Source organism: Trichechus manatus, unplaced genomic scaffold (assembly GCF_000243295.1).
Source record: "Trichechus manatus latirostris isolate Lorelei unplaced genomic scaffold, TriManLat1.0 scaffold00133, whole genome shotgun sequence".
NCBI classification, from domain to species: Eukaryota; Metazoa; Chordata; class Mammalia; order Sirenia; family Trichechidae; genus Trichechus; species Trichechus manatus.
The window spans coordinates 6011336-6026448 of record NW_004444069.1 but is presented as its reverse complement, the minus strand read 5'-3'; the positions used below and the strand labels follow the sequence as shown (position 1 = coordinate 6026448).

The window sequence follows — 15113 nt, the reverse complement described above, 5'->3', positions numbered from 1 at the left end:
TTCCTTAGAGGTTTGAATTTTTTCTCTAATAAAATGATCAGGAGCTGCTGCTTTTCTTTTGTGGGTATTCATTTAATAATTTCTTCTTTGTTTTGATGTACGTGATCTGTTCAAGTTCTCTATTTCTCATTGGTTCAGTTCTTTGGAATTTAAATATAAACAGCAAGAAATATATTTTAAGCAATATATCGTTTTAGACATATGTTTAAATTCAGTCCCCCGAGACTGTGGCCCTTGACACCCTTCTAACTTGGAATTGAAGCCATTCCTGGAGATCACCTTTCAGTCAAATAATAGACAGGCCTGCAAAATAAACAGTCACACCCGTGAGAAAAGTGGTTCTTAGAATAATCATCTTTATAAAACCAAAAGGGCAGCATCTGTCCAAAATCAAAAATAAGAAGGCGGAGAGGGGCAGGAAAACTGGACAAATGGAAATAGGGAGCTCAGGGTGGTAATGGGGAGAGTGCTGACATATTGTGGGGATTGCAGCCAATGTCACAGAAGAATTAGTGTATAAACTTTAGAATGGGAAACTAATATGCTTTATAAACGTTCACCTAAAGCACAATTACATATATATATGTTTAAAAGAATTGCATCACACACTGTCTCTTTTTCTGCCTCTCTGTTCTTGAGCATCTGTCTCTTCCTCTAAATGCCAAATATCAGGAGATGTCAGAGCTGAAAGGGGCTTTAGAGACTGCAGACCAACCCCTTCTTTTAATAGCTCAGGAAATATTAGTGAGATGTTCTTTTGTGATAGGAAAGTAATTCCACTTACTTTGGCGTACCATCGGAGCTGTATGTTCATATTTACTTGGATCTTCAGCTTTGATTTGAGAAAAGATGCATGCACAACAGTGTGCCTTATTCTGAGATTCACGGTGCTTTTAATTTTCGAGAAGAGGAATGGTCAGTTGGCAGGCTAAGCTAGCCTGTTTATTAGTGGATGGATCTCCTGCCTGCAAAAAATAGGTAATTTTTTGGTGTCACGTTCTTGGCAGAAGAGAATTGGGCAGCTTCCTTTCTTGGGCCTCCATAATATGATGAATGAGCCGTGTGTCCCGGTTTGAAATGATTCTGTTGCCTTGGCCCTTTTAGGTGAGATGTGTTTGCACGATAGTTTGTTGTTAAAGTTTTTTAAATCTCTTAGTCCTTTCAAGAAGACAGCTGTCCATTATGGGTGACTTGTTTTTCATGTCCAACTGTACGAGTTTCTTTGTTATGTCTCTGGACGAGAGGGAAGGTTGACCTTTCACGCCCCTGACCCATCTCTTTGCCTCTCGTAGGTCTGCGATGAGGAATGGCACCACTACGTCCTCAATGTGGAATTCCCAAGTGTGACTCTCTACCTGGACGGCGTTTCTCATGAGCCTTTCTCTGTGATGGAGGATTACCCACTTCATCCATCCAAGATAGAGACTCAGCTCGTGGTTGGAGCTTGTTGGCAAGGTAACATTATCGACAACTCCCCTTCCCCCAGTGTCAGGAATTAAAACATGTCTTTGTACTATACTGGTGGAAACAGACTGTCACGAGGACCTCACATCCTTCTTCTTCCTTTCCTTTGTCTCTTCGTTCCTTGACCTGTGTGTAGCCTTTTTGGGAACACCATTGACACCATGGTCTAGTGTAGTTCTATTGATGAGCTCTCAGAAGGTGTGTCATAGGACTGAAATACACCCACACTTGTCCCAGGCACCTAGGAGGGAGCATTGCACAGAGGAAGCCTACAATTCGGGGAACTTTTATAAATTATTTATTGAAAAGTCTGCAAGGGCAAAGAGGCAACAGTCAAAAGACCATCTCTAAGGGACACAGAAATACAACTGTGCTTCAGACCTGGAGGACTTTTCCAGAGTGCTTAGAGCTTGTTAGCCTGGTGGGACCACTGTGAAGGATCTATTGACCTTTTGCAACTGCTGATAAGTTTGGAGGGGATTCCGTGGAAATCTCCAGTGCAAAGACTATGTTACCAAGCCCTTTGGAAAAATTAGTGCAAACTGGGGAAACCATTACCTTTCCCACATGTGAGTTGTAGAGTTTGTGAGAGGCATAGATTTCAGAAAAATACAAATGAGGATATGATGTCAGCCACCACTGCTCCAGTACTGTTTATTTTGTGCTTATTAAGTGGTAAAATGTAAAGCTGGCTATGTGTGGATTACATATGTTATCTTATTTAATCCTTTCAATAACTGTATGAGATAGGGTTGCTCTGAGATGGAATCAACTCGATGGCACACAACAACAACAGTAAGAGCTGGAAACTATTCTTATTCCAATTTTACAACTGAAGAAGCTGGGGCTCAGAGAAGTAAAGTAACCTATCACATGGCTGATGAGTCAGAGTTAGGATTTGAACCCATGAGGCCCATGCATTCAGGGCCCAGCTCTAAACCACCGCACCAGAATCTTTTAACCCTCTTTGTACCATGGATGACCCCTTGGGCATCTGAGGAAGCTGATGGACACCTTCTCAGAATAATTTCTTTTTAATCTGAACAGTAAAACACATGTTAAAGGCAATATAGTTATCAAAATACTAAAAGAATAAACTTGTGAAGTTGCAATATACAGGTAGTCCCCAACTTACAACAGGGGTCCATTCCGACGACTCTGTCATAAGTCGGTTCTGGTGTAAGTCGATTATCTTTTTTTTGAGTTTTCATTATTACTGCCTTTTATTATCAGTATCTTTATAAATCTGATCTTTGAACACCTGTGAGTAGACATATGTGAATGATAACATCAGCAAATTATGCGCTACATCATTGTGTGTACTACATATTAACTAATGATAAGATGTACAAAAAAACCCAAAAAACAACAGACGGTCGTTAAGTGCGGTTCATCGTAACTCTAATACGTCATAAGTCGGGGACTACCTGTGTGTACTGATTTATTAACAAAGAAACAGATTCAGCAGCAGGTCTGATAACTACCAAAATTTCCAAGTAATGAGCATAAACAATGTTTTGTGACATCTGTGAAAACTATAGCATGATGTGAAAACACCTGTGATTTCTATTGGTGTCAAAGTCACAGTTACTGCTAATACTACTGCGATCTGTTGCCTACATTTACAACCAAGGGAAATGCTAAATTTCAGAAGTCAGTGAAGATTAAACGTGTAATCTTCCCCATCCAAATCCACGGACCCGTCATCCTCTCCACGAGGTCACGGACCCACTCTTGCCCCCTCCCTGACTATATGGACTCTGTCTTGTGTCAAGTCAGGACATGGGCTTGCTAGTAGATTGTTTGAGTATTTTGTTCTCCTTGTGAAAGAAATCTACCTTGAGTTAGGTTAGAAATTTATGAAAGAGCCTAATTTCCAAGGCAGCAGCTTTGCTTATTTTAGGAGAATTAAATTTCATCATTTTCCTGAGGATTCTTTCAAATGAAAAGGAATAAGACAGTATTTTAGAGTGAACCTCTTCAGCAGATTCCCAGGTTTAAATCTTGTGGCAGTTGATCCACGAGAAAATGGAACCTGAGAGGGATAAACTCGTAGGGACCAAGGAATTTCTTAGTTGATGTTCTTAAATTTTCAGTTCAAATTTGCTTCCCAAATTAAACGGTAATCTCCGGATGATAAATAAATACATAAAAATGTAAGCCTAAAAGTTATTCTTACATTCTGAGAGCTTTGTTGCTTTGGTTAAAATAAAGCACCCTGCCTTCTTTGATTTCTGTACATGTCACAGTCTCTGCTGTCAAATAGCAGTGCCTTTTCATCTTCTAACCTTTTTCTACCTCGGCTCTCTTGACATCTCTTCCAGAAAAATCCACCTAAATTCCCAAACCAACCAAACAGAATTCTTTAAATTGTGGTTAACAGGGAGGAGAGCTTTCTTCCTCTCAGTGGAAACCACTTTTGTTGTTAATTTGTCAGAGTGCCTGGCCTAAAGGCGGCAGCTTCATTTCCGTGGGAGTGGAAAGTCATTTCTCGCAGTGTGTCAGAAAGGAATCATGCTGGGTGTGGAGGGCTGGGTGTGGAGGTGGGCGGTGAGCTGGGTGCTCCAGACACACCTGTGCACACCCTCGGCCTCTCCTGAAGTGTGTCCCCACTTCAGTGTAGCCCAGCAGGTGCAACAGCAGGTTGGGGGAGCCTGAGCTTTGGGGCCATGAGAGGAGAAGGACTTCTAAATCATGATCCAAAAAATGGAGGCGCCATCCTCAGCCATTGGGAATGTGCCTTTTCAATATGGCCTTGTACTTAGAACGCTGGCCAGGAGCTACAGCTGGTTAGAGTCCCCTCAGGCGAGTTCCTTAACCTCTGAGTCTCCCTCCCTCTTCAGAGAAAGTGGTTAAAAATGTCTGCTTTTCTTTGTCACTTAGAAGTTGACATGCAGACAGATGTGAACTTGTGCTGGGCTTTAAACAATATGTACTTTCGCATGTTTACCATATACCAGGCTTTTTTGGGCACCAACATGAGCTACCTACACTGTCTGCACAAACCGTCCTGCCTCCCGTGGGTCCAAGGTTTGGTGTTGGCTATAACGGGTACACGGCGGCAGCGGTCAGCTTTCTTGGAATATCCTCCTCAGTAGCACAGGTTGTGGTATCAGTGAATTCAGTGTATGGGCTTTTCTTTGTCTGATTTTGAATCTAACATATTGCAGCAAGTTCAGAGTAAAAAATGAAAGTAAGTTTGTGCAGGGCTATAGCTCTCAGCAAATAATTAACATTTACCCGGTGATGTTTCCATAGGCTTTATTACTTTCATGGTATTTAGGACAGGAGAGGGTAAAATTCCATCTCAGCCTGGTTTCCCTTTGGCCTTCATCCTAGGGTGAACTGACAAAGAAGTAACCTCCACACACACATAGCCCCTCGATGTGTTGTAGGTGAAAGACAAAGGACTAAAGGGACCTGGGGCTTATATACCAGAGGGGTCTGCATGCTGGGGTACATAGGAAAAGTGGAAGGGGAAGAAGAGGAAGGTACCCTTTGATGCAGTCTGGGATCACGGTATGTGATGGTCCTGTGGTTGTTGTCCCCAGCCTTGATGGCATCAAAGGAAGAACATTCCTTCTCCTTCTGGGATCTAAGATAAAGTGTTGCCAGCATGCAGTCATACGGAGTTAATCATATACCTTACCACTAAAGGCACTTGGGCAGGGAGGGGCTCCTTCCCCTAGGGTACATTCTTCCAGTACAATATCAGAGCGCTTAACCAGTGCGCCTCCGGGCCTCCTAAGTGTCCGGCAGACCGTGGGAGACGAAACTGCCTTCTGCTGCCTCTGCACCTATGTTTCGGCAAGGAGGATGTGGGAAGATAGAATAAAAGAAAACACAAAGATGCATGGGGATGGTAAATACACTTCTGGGAAAAGGTGATCAAGTACGAGTTTGCGTCTGGGTGGAGTCTGTCCCAAAGAGGGACAGGGGGCCTCATATTTCTGTTTGTATTTGGTAGCTTCTAAACCAGTTTTCCCGGTCCAGAGAAGACCCTAACCTCTTGGTGCTTTTCTGTTGTCTTTGTCTTGCTTTTCTACAGAGTATTCAGGACTTGAGAATGACAATGAGACTGAGCCAGTGGCTGTGACCTCTGCAGGTTGCTGGACTGCTTTCCCTACAGTTCACTCTTACGTTTCCTTTAAAGAGACATTGATTCATTCCACATTGTGCATGAAGTGGCCCAGGTTGCATTTTGACCCCCAACATCATTTGAGCTGCTGCCTTGTGTATCTCTGCATTGTGCTTCGCATTGCCCCACGGGATCCCGTCCACCCACTCGGATCCCAGCTACAGTGAGGGCACATTGCTTACTAATGCACTGCACTAATGGGATTTTTTTTTCTCATCAAATTTTACCCTGATCCCACTGCATGAGGCTCCCTTCTGACATCTCACAGGACAGGTTTGTTACCCACCTCGTGGTTCTCATGGGGCTGAACCACAAGACAGGAAAGGCTTGATAGTCTTCTAGATAGTCTGCCTTGATTGATGTTGATTTTAAATATATGTTTCTTAGAAACTTCAGCCCCTAATAATGACGTACAAGGTCTAAGGTCCTCATCAGAACATGAGACCAGCTGCTAAGAATTCATTTCTCGTCTTCCATCAGCTTAAGAACAAGGTTTAGTTTCACCTGTTTCGGGCTCTGTGACATAGTCTGTCAAGGCCTATTTTCTGGCTTTTGGTTTTTGTTGAACATCTTTACTCCCCATTTAGCCTCAGTAGCAGGAGATAGGAAGGATGCGATTCAGCAAACTCAGATGGTCTGCAAGGCCTCGATGCTAGGTTCTGAAGAGCAGGAGACAGTTTTAAGTAGCACTTTGATGTTCCTATCATGGTTGCTTAAGATCATCCCCAAATTTGTGCACATCCCCCAAGTCTGCTCAGCTAGGAAGAGCAGCCGTAGTGTGCTGACAGCTGGCTGAGAAGGGAGTGGTTGCCAGGGCTGATAGTGTAGGAAGTGCCCCTTCTGTACCAGGTGATGGAGCTGGTGCAGCCTGTCCTTGCCAGGGGGTGGCTGCACGTGAGGGGACATTCATGGGACCTCTTGGCTTCCAGGCGTAGGTGAGGGACCCTGATTCCTTTGTTCTCCAGGCCATGTGCATGATCATCAATGGTTTAATTTCTTCATTGCGCCTCCATGTAGATCGCAAGGCTAACAGGGTTTGGTGTGAACTAACCCGCATGTCCATACATCCAGCTGCTACCACTGGTAACACCACGTTGAAAAGTGAAGCAGGAGGCTCTAGCTGTTCCTGTAACTTCTTGCTTTTTCCCCGTCCCAAAGGTGGCGACCTGCACATGACCCAGTTTTTCCGAGGTAATCTGGCTGGCCTAACGATCCGTTCTGGGAAACTTGCGGATAAGAAGGTGATCGATTGTCTATATACCTGCAAAGAGGGGCTGGACTTGAAAGTCCCCAAAGACAGCGGCAAAGGCATGAAGGTAATACCAACCATGGAGTCGATTAGCATATATCTCCCTGGCATTGATGAACTTCTTAAACCACAAATTACGGAGGCTATCAGGACAAGGAAGTAATCTGCGGTTGTTAGGTTTGCATTTTAGGGGTTGTTGTTAGTTGCCACTGAGTCGGCTCCAACTCACAGTGACCCATGTACAACAGAACGAAACGTTGCCCAGTCCTACTCCATCTTCATGATCATTGGCGTGTTTGAATCCATTTGTGGTTATTGTGTCAAACCATCTCATTTAGGGTTTCCTTCGTTTTTGCTGACCCTCTACTTTACCGTCTGTGATGTCCTTTTCTAGCATTTGGTCTTTCCTGAGGAGGTGTCTAGAGTAAGCAAGCTAAAAGTTTCACCATTTCACTTCAGAGGAGCATTCTGGTTGTATTTCTTCTGAACTTTAGATATGACCATCGTGTAAAAGAAGATTTTGTTCACTGGAATTTTACTAGCTTTTCTTTTTCAATTTATAAGTTCAGGTTGATTCCCAAGATAATCCTCTGTTTGCCAAAGCATTCATAGCTATCAGCTTCCTGAAAATGGAACCTTACTCCTCTCCTCTCTTCGTTTGGCATGATTTCAGATCCAAGCAAACCCCAGTCAGTCCATGTTGACCTTGGAGGGCGAGGATATTGGGGAGTTGGATAAGGCCATGCAGCATATTTCCTACCTGAACTCTCGCCAGTTCCCCACTCCTGGAATCCGGAGACTCAAAATCACCAGCACGGTCAAGTATGTCTGAATTTCTAATAATAAACCTGTCTTAGTGCATTGACACCTGAGGAAAAAAATGTGTAAGAAAAGGTGGACCATCCCTTGTCACCACAAGTTTGAAAGATTTGAATGCTGCCTGTGACCTGTGGATCTATGTCCTGAGATGCCCACTCTCTTTTCTCCCCTTGTGTGGTCCTCAAAGCCCTGACCTTCCCTTTCCCTGTGTTTTCTTGCTGGCAGGTGTTTCAGTGAGGCCCCCTGCATCTCCATCCCCCCAGTGGATGGCTATGTGATGGTTTTGCAGCCGGAGGAGCCCAAAATCAGCCTGAGTGGCATCCACCATTTTGCTCGGGCGGCGTCCGAATTTGAAAGCTCAGAGGGGGTGTTTCTCTTCCCTGAGCTTCGAATCATCAGTACCATCACGAGAGAAGTGGAGCCCGAACGGGATGATGACGAGGACCCCACAGGTAACAGCCCTTCCAGGTGGGATTGGCTCCCTCTCCCTCCCCCTGGCTGGAGACTGGGCAGTGGAAACCCCATTGTTGTTAGGTGCCATCAAGTTGGTTCTGACTCACAGTGACCCTTTGCATAGCAGAACGAAACATTGCCCGGTCCTTTGCCATCCTCACAATTGCTGCTGTGCTTGAGCCTATTGTTGGAGCCACTGTGTCAGTCCATCTCGTTGAGGGTCTTCCTCTTTTTTGCTGACCCTGTACTTCAGCGAGCATGATGTCCTTCTCCAGGGACTGATCCCTCCCGATAACATGTCCAAAGCATGTGAGACATAGTCTCTTCATCCTTGCTTCTATGGAGCACTCTGGTTGTACTTCTTCCGAGACAAATATGTTTTTTCTTCTGGTAGTTCATGGTGTATTCAACATTCTTCGCCAACACCCCAATTCAAAGGTGTCAGTTCTTCTTCAGTCTTCCTTATTCATTGTCCAGCTTTCACATGCATATGAGGCGATTAGAGAACACCGTGGCTTGAGTTAAGCACTCCTTAGTCCTCAAGGTGACATCTTTGCTTTTTAACACTTTAAAGAGATCTCTTGCAGCCGATTTGTCCAGTGCAGCGCATCTTTTGATTTCTTGATTGCTGCTTCCATGGGTGTTGATTGTGGATCCAAGTACAATGAAATCCTTGACCTCAGTCTTTTCTCCATTTATCATGATGTTGCTTATTGGTCCAGTTGTGAGGATTTTTGTTTTCTTTATGTTGAGGTGTAATCCGTACTGAAGGCTGTGGTCTTTGATCTTCATCAGTAAGTGCTTCAAGTCCCCTTCAATTTCAGCAATCAGGGTTGTGTCATCTGCATATCGAAGGTTATTAATGAGTCTTCCTCCAATCCTGATGCACATCTTTCCTGACTTTAAACCATGCAGTGTCCCCTTGTTCTGTTCGAACGACTGCCTCTTGATCCATGTACAGGTTCCTCATGAGCACAGTTAAGTCCGGAATTCCCATTCTCTGCAGTGTTATCCATAATTTGTTAATGATCCACACAGTCGAATGCCTTAGCATAGTCAATAAAACACAGGTAAACATCTGTCTGGTATTCTCTGCTTTCAACCAGGATCCATCTGATGTCATCAGTAATATCCCTGGTTCCAAGTCCTTTTCTGAATCCAGCTTAAATTTCTGGCAGTTTCCTGTCGATGTACTGCTGCAGCTGCTTTTGAATGATCTTCAGCAAAATTTTACTTGCGTGTGGTATTAATGATATTGTTTGATAATTTCCACATTTGGTTTTATCACCTTTCTTGGGAATAGGCATAAATATGGATCTCTTCCAGTCGGTTGGCCAGGTAGCTGTCTTCCAAATTTCTTGGCATAGATGAGTGAGCACTTCAGCGCTGCATTCGTTTGTTGAAACATCTTAATTGGTATTTCGTCAGTTCCCAGAGCCTTGTTTTTCACCAGTGCCTTCAATGAAGCTTAGACTTCTTCCTTCACCACCATCAGTTCCTGATCATATATTACCTCCTGAAATAATTGAACATTGACCAATTCTTTTTGGTATAGTGACTCTGTGTATTCCTTCCATCTTCTTTTGATGCTTCTTGAGTCATTTAATATTTTTCTCATAGAATCTTTCAGTATTGCAGCTAGAGGCTTGAATTTTTTCTTCAGTTCTTTAAGCTTGAGAAATGCTGAGCGTGTTCTCCCCTTTGGTTTTTTATCTCCAGGTCTTTGCACGTCATAATACTTTGTCTTTTCGAGCTGCCCTTTGAAATCTTCTGTTCAGCTCTTTTACTTCATGATTTTTTCCTTTTGCCTTAGCTACTTGACATTCAAGAGCAAGTTTCAGGGTCTCTTCTGACATCCATTTAGGTCTTTTCTTTCTCTCTTGTCTTTTTAATGACCTCTTGGTTTCTTCATGTATGATGTCCTTGCACAACTTGTCTTGTCTTTGGTCATTAGTATTCAGTGCGTCAAATCTGTTCTTGAGATGGTTTCTAAATTCAGGTGAGATATATTCAAGGTCGTACTTTGGCTCTCATGGACTTGTTCTAATTTTCTTCAATTTCAACTTGAACTTGCATATGAGTAATTGATGGTCTGATCTGCAGTCGGCCCCTGACCTTGTTCTGACTGATGATATTGAGCTTTTCCATCATCTCTTTCCACAGATGTAATCGATTTGATTCCTATGTATTCCATCTGGCGAGGTCCATGTGTATAGTTGCCACTTATGTTGTTGAAAAAAGGTATTTGCAATAACAAAGTCATTGGTCTTGCAAAATTCAATCATGCAGTCTCCGGCATTGTTTCTGTCACCAAGGCCATATTTTCCAACTACCGATCCTTCTTCTGTTTCCAGCTTTCACATTCCAATCACCAGTAATTATCCGTGCATCCTGATTGCATGTTCGATCAATTTCAGACTGCAGAAGCTGGTAAAAATCTTCAGTTTCTTGATCTTTGGCCTTAGTGGTTGGTGCGTAAATTTGAATAATAGTCGTATTAACTGGTCTTCCTTGAAGGCGTATGGATATTATCCTATCACTGACAGTGTTGTACATTAGGATAGATGTTGAAATGTTCTTTTTGACGATGAATGCAATGCCATTCCTCTTCCAGTTGTCAGTCCCAGCATAATAGACCATGTGATTGTCCAATTCAAAATGACCGATACCAGTCCACTTCAGCTCAGTAATGCCTAGGATATCGATTTTTATGTGTTCCATTTCATTTTTGATGATTTCCAGTTTTCCTAGATTCGTTGCTGCCACTTAGTTCCTTAGCTTCTCTTCTCAGCAGGATTTGGTGGGGGGAGGATTTTAATGTTTGTCTTGCTATTCTTAGGTCTGCTTCTGACCCGTGGGCTAGAGCTTGTTGTGAGTCTGTCCCTCTTTTTATGGCTGGATGTCAGGATTTGAGATTTAGCTTGAAAAGGCTGAAGAAGTGAGACTGTTGCAGAGAGATGTAGAGACACCCACGCCCCCTGCCCCCTGTCAGTGCGTGCGCTGGGCTTGGCTGGCCCCATCAGGCACAGGTTCCCACCACACTGGTGGCCCATCCTCCTAGACACATAAGGTCCCGCCGGTTCTTGGAAGTGGCTCTATCCTATCTTCCTCACTAGTTGTTAGCAGAGTTTCATGAATCTGAGGATGAGCCTACGTGACCACCGTTCTGGGTGGTGTGACCAGATTGACCAGCTAAGTGTGACCAGTGTGACCAGCCACGCTTCATGGGCTGTGTGGTCAAGTGTGATCAGTCATGCTGGGCTGCATAGTCTGCTGTCTGTGGCCATTTTTGCAGTTCAAGAGTCCCTGGTGTCTGAGGAGATTGTGCATGACCTGGATACGTGTGAGGTCACCGTGGAGGGAGAGGAACTGAACCAAGAGCAGGAGAGCCTAGACGTGGACATGACACGCCTGCAGCAGAAGGGCATTGAGATGAGCAGCTCCGACCTGGGTGTGGTTTTCACAGGTGAGGGGGCACTGCTCACAGATGAGGGAGGCCCTGCAGGGCTGAGGGGCTGGAGCAGGCCGGACCGGGAAGGTGAGCACTGAAACACTCAGCCAGCTGCCTCTTTCCATCTAAGAGTCTTCAGTGTGTCCCAGAGGAGAGGGGATGAGTGTTGGCTATGCCTCAACACCCATCCTTCTGTAGTGGGAAGTGGGGGCATGACCTTACAAAGGTGTAGAATTCAGGCACATGAAGGTGCATCCCCTTCTAGAGGGAAAAATGCCAAACACACTTTGCATTCTTGCCCATTAGTGGAAAGTCAAAATATATGACCCCTGGCTCAGTCGGCCCAGGTGCGACTCTGGCCGGCCTTTGTCCACGGCCCTGTCTACACCTGTGTGCCTGCCTGAGGAGCCACAGGCGACCTCTTGCCTTCCCCCCGCAGGCGTGGACACCATGGCCAGCTATGAGGAGGCGCTGCACCTGCTGCGCTACCGCAACTGGCACACCAGGTCCTTGCTTGACCGCAGGTTCAAGCTCGTCTGCTCAGAGCTGAATGGCCGCTACGTCAGCAACGAATTCAAAGTGGAGGTGAGTGCAGGGCTAACAGAGCGCCCGGCTCTCAGCCCTGATGCTCGCAGACACCACTTTTTAAAGCCTTCATGGTGTCAGCTGTTTACACTTGTCCCAGGAGCGGGATCCTCTTTTAGCCTCGGGGTGCTGCGTGTTGGGGCGACAGGTTATGAAGGGTAGATGGGGGTTCTGCTTGGTGCGCCCCTCTCGGCTGCCTCAGGGAGCCTTCAGAGGGAGGTGGGGAAGTGCAGGTGGCAGTTCAGTGCCCGTAGGGTAGGGACAGGGTTGTGTTTTGAGAGTTCACACGTGAGGGAGACACAAGAACACTGTGTTAGAGAGAGCGCCTAGGGAACCGGGCTCTTTGTGGGTGTGTCAGATCACTGGCCCTGTTGTGAATAAAGTTGACCTTTGGTGCAGGGTCACTGCCAGGGTGCTAGCATGCGAACCAGCAACAGCAGGCGCACATCTGCTGAGGATGGTTGCAGTGACTCAGGCCACAGTGATGAGAGGGCAGCTTGTCTTGTACTGAAATTGTCCACAGACCTGCCCAGCAGCTGCTTAGTCATTCAAGGCCTCTGTGGTCTGGGGGAACGACCCAGAGTTATCCCAGCAACAGAGCGTCTCCAGGTGGACTGGGGGAACGACCCAGAGTTATCCCAGCAACAGAGCATCCCCAGGTGGTCTGGAGGAATGACCCAAAATTATCCCAGCAACAGAGAGTCCCCAGGTGGTCTGGGGGAACGACCCAGAGTTACCCCAGCAACAGAACGTCCCCAGTTGGTCTGGGGGAATGACCCAGAGTTATCCCAGCAACAGAGCATCCCCACGTGGTCTGGAGGAATGACACAGAGTTATCCCAGCAACAGAGAGTCCTCAGGTGGTCTGTGGGAACGACCCAGAGTTACCCCAGCAACAGAACATCCCCAGTTGGTCTGGGGGAACGACCCAGAGTTATCCCAGTAACAGAACATCCCCAGTTGGTCTGGGGGAACGACCCAGGGTTATCCCAGCAACAGAGAGTCCCCAGGTGGTCTGGAGGAATCACCCAGGGTTATGCCAGCAACAGAGCGTCCCCAGGTGGTCTGGAGGAATCGCCCAGGGTTATCCCAGCAACAGAGCGTCCCCAGGTGGTCTGGAGGAACGACCCAGGGTTATCCCAGCAACAGAGCATCCCCACAGTGGCCTGAACAGCAGCAGAAGGCTAACTTCACAGTGAAGAATTGACAAATATTTTGTTTGAACCCAAGGGTGACTGATGTGAAAGGAAATAAGTGATTATGATTCGTGCTGTCTGCCACATGGCTGTGGTTTTTGGGAAAAGGGGACGATGGTTTATGCTAGGGCTTCTTGAATTCCCTGTGACAAAGGTCCAGGGTTTTCTTTTATCCCCCAGTCTGCTGAGAAGGGGTTCTTGTATATAATAAAAATGAGTTACTAGAAAAGCAGTGTGTTTCTGGGATGCTGTGGCAGCATCATCTTGTTATAGAAGTTTCCGAATACTCACTCTGGATTTCTGTCCTCCTGTCACAGATGGTGCATAGTTTGCAGACCAGGCCTGGCCCAGGTGCCACACTTTCAGTGGTGCTGGTCTCTGTCAACTTACTGATTCCATTTTTATCCCTTGGCAAGTAATCGTCTCTCTGCTGTAGGTGAATGTAATCCACACGGCCAACCCCGTGGAGCATGCCAGCCACTTGGCTGCACAGCCACAGTTTGTGCACCCTGAGCACCGCTCCTTCGTTGACCTGTCGGGGCACAACCTGGCCAGTCCCCATCCCTTTGCAGGTAGGTTGGAGAGGCACCTCTGCTGACACACCCTCTGACACCCGAGCCAGGTCAGAGTGCGGGCCTCCCTCCCCTGCCTTCCCTTTTCCTTGCTCCTGAATGCGGGAGGGCAGGAAGGACCCTGCTGGGAGCATGTCACTGTCCCCAAAGCCACCCCCTGGCAGTGAGTCAGGCATCACCAGTCCACGTCACACACGAGAAAACTAAGCACTGGCAGAGGACGCATTGAGTTACCTGAGGTCACAGAGCAGCCAGTGACAGAACCCAGATCGGAAACCCGGGCTGAGCGTTTTCTAATGTTTCTTCCCATCCTTTGGGGATCAGACTAAGCATTCTTATGGCCCATTTTGACCTCGTGTAGCCAAGGAGGAGTCAGGGCCCAGCGACCACGTGGGTTAGACTGCGTGATTAACACTCACTTCGTCTCTCCCCTTGCTGCAGTCGTTCCCAGCACTGCCACTGTTGTGATTGTTGTGTGCGTCAGCTTCTTGGTTTTCATGATTATCCTGGGAGTGTTCCGGATCCGGGCTGCCCACCAGCGAACCATGAGGGACCAGGATGCAGGGAAGGAGAGCGAGATGGACTGGGACGACTCTGCCTTGACCATCACTGTAAACCCCATGGAGGTAGGAGTGGATGGGCGGCCAGGAACGGAAAACCAGGCAGAGTCCGGCTGACCACAGACAGACCCATCTTCTCGGCCCCTTCCCCGTCTACTGTGTTTACGTACTTTAGCTCAGGCAACCCTTGCAGCAACTCTGTGAGGTAGGCGTCCTCATCTTTCAGTGGGTGAGCTCAAGCTCCTTGTTGTGTGCTGTCGAGTCGATTCCGACTCATAGTGACCCTGTAGAATAGAGTAGAACTGCCCCAAAGGGTTTCCTAGGCTGAAATCTTCACAAGAGCAAATCACCAGATCTTTTTTTCCTGAGGAGCAGCTGGTGGGTTTGAACTACTGAGCTTTCGGTTAGCAGCTGAGCGCTTAACCACCGTGCAACCATTGCTCCTTAACTCAGGCTCAGAGGTGCCTTATTCGAGGTCGTACTAAGTAGTACGTGTTGAAGCGGGGCTCACACCAGACCCGTTCTCATCCACTCAGCACTCTTTCCTTATTTACCTCGTGGCCTCCGCCCATGTGAGACACGTTTCTTGGGCGGGGAAGCTGAGGCATCCTGGCACAGTTCTTCCTG

General features: G+C 46.5%; 1 protein-coding gene across 1 annotated transcript in view; it reads left to right on the top strand.

Moving 5' to 3' along the window:
* CLSTN1 (calsyntenin 1) overlaps positions 1-15113 on the top strand; it is an 82647-nt gene that overhangs the window by 65565 nt on the left and 1969 nt on the right. Inside the window, exons 9-16 of the mRNA XM_023739397.1 lie at positions 1293-1455; positions 6761-6918; positions 7525-7673; positions 7896-8122; positions 11419-11589; positions 12014-12159; positions 13791-13926; positions 14368-14552. Coding sequence (XP_023595165.1) covers positions 1293-1455; positions 6761-6918; positions 7525-7673; positions 7896-8122; positions 11419-11589; positions 12014-12159; positions 13791-13926; positions 14368-14552 — 1335 coding nt within the window. The remainder of the gene's footprint in view (positions 1-1292; positions 1456-6760; positions 6919-7524; positions 7674-7895; positions 8123-11418; positions 11590-12013; positions 12160-13790; positions 13927-14367; positions 14553-15113) is intronic.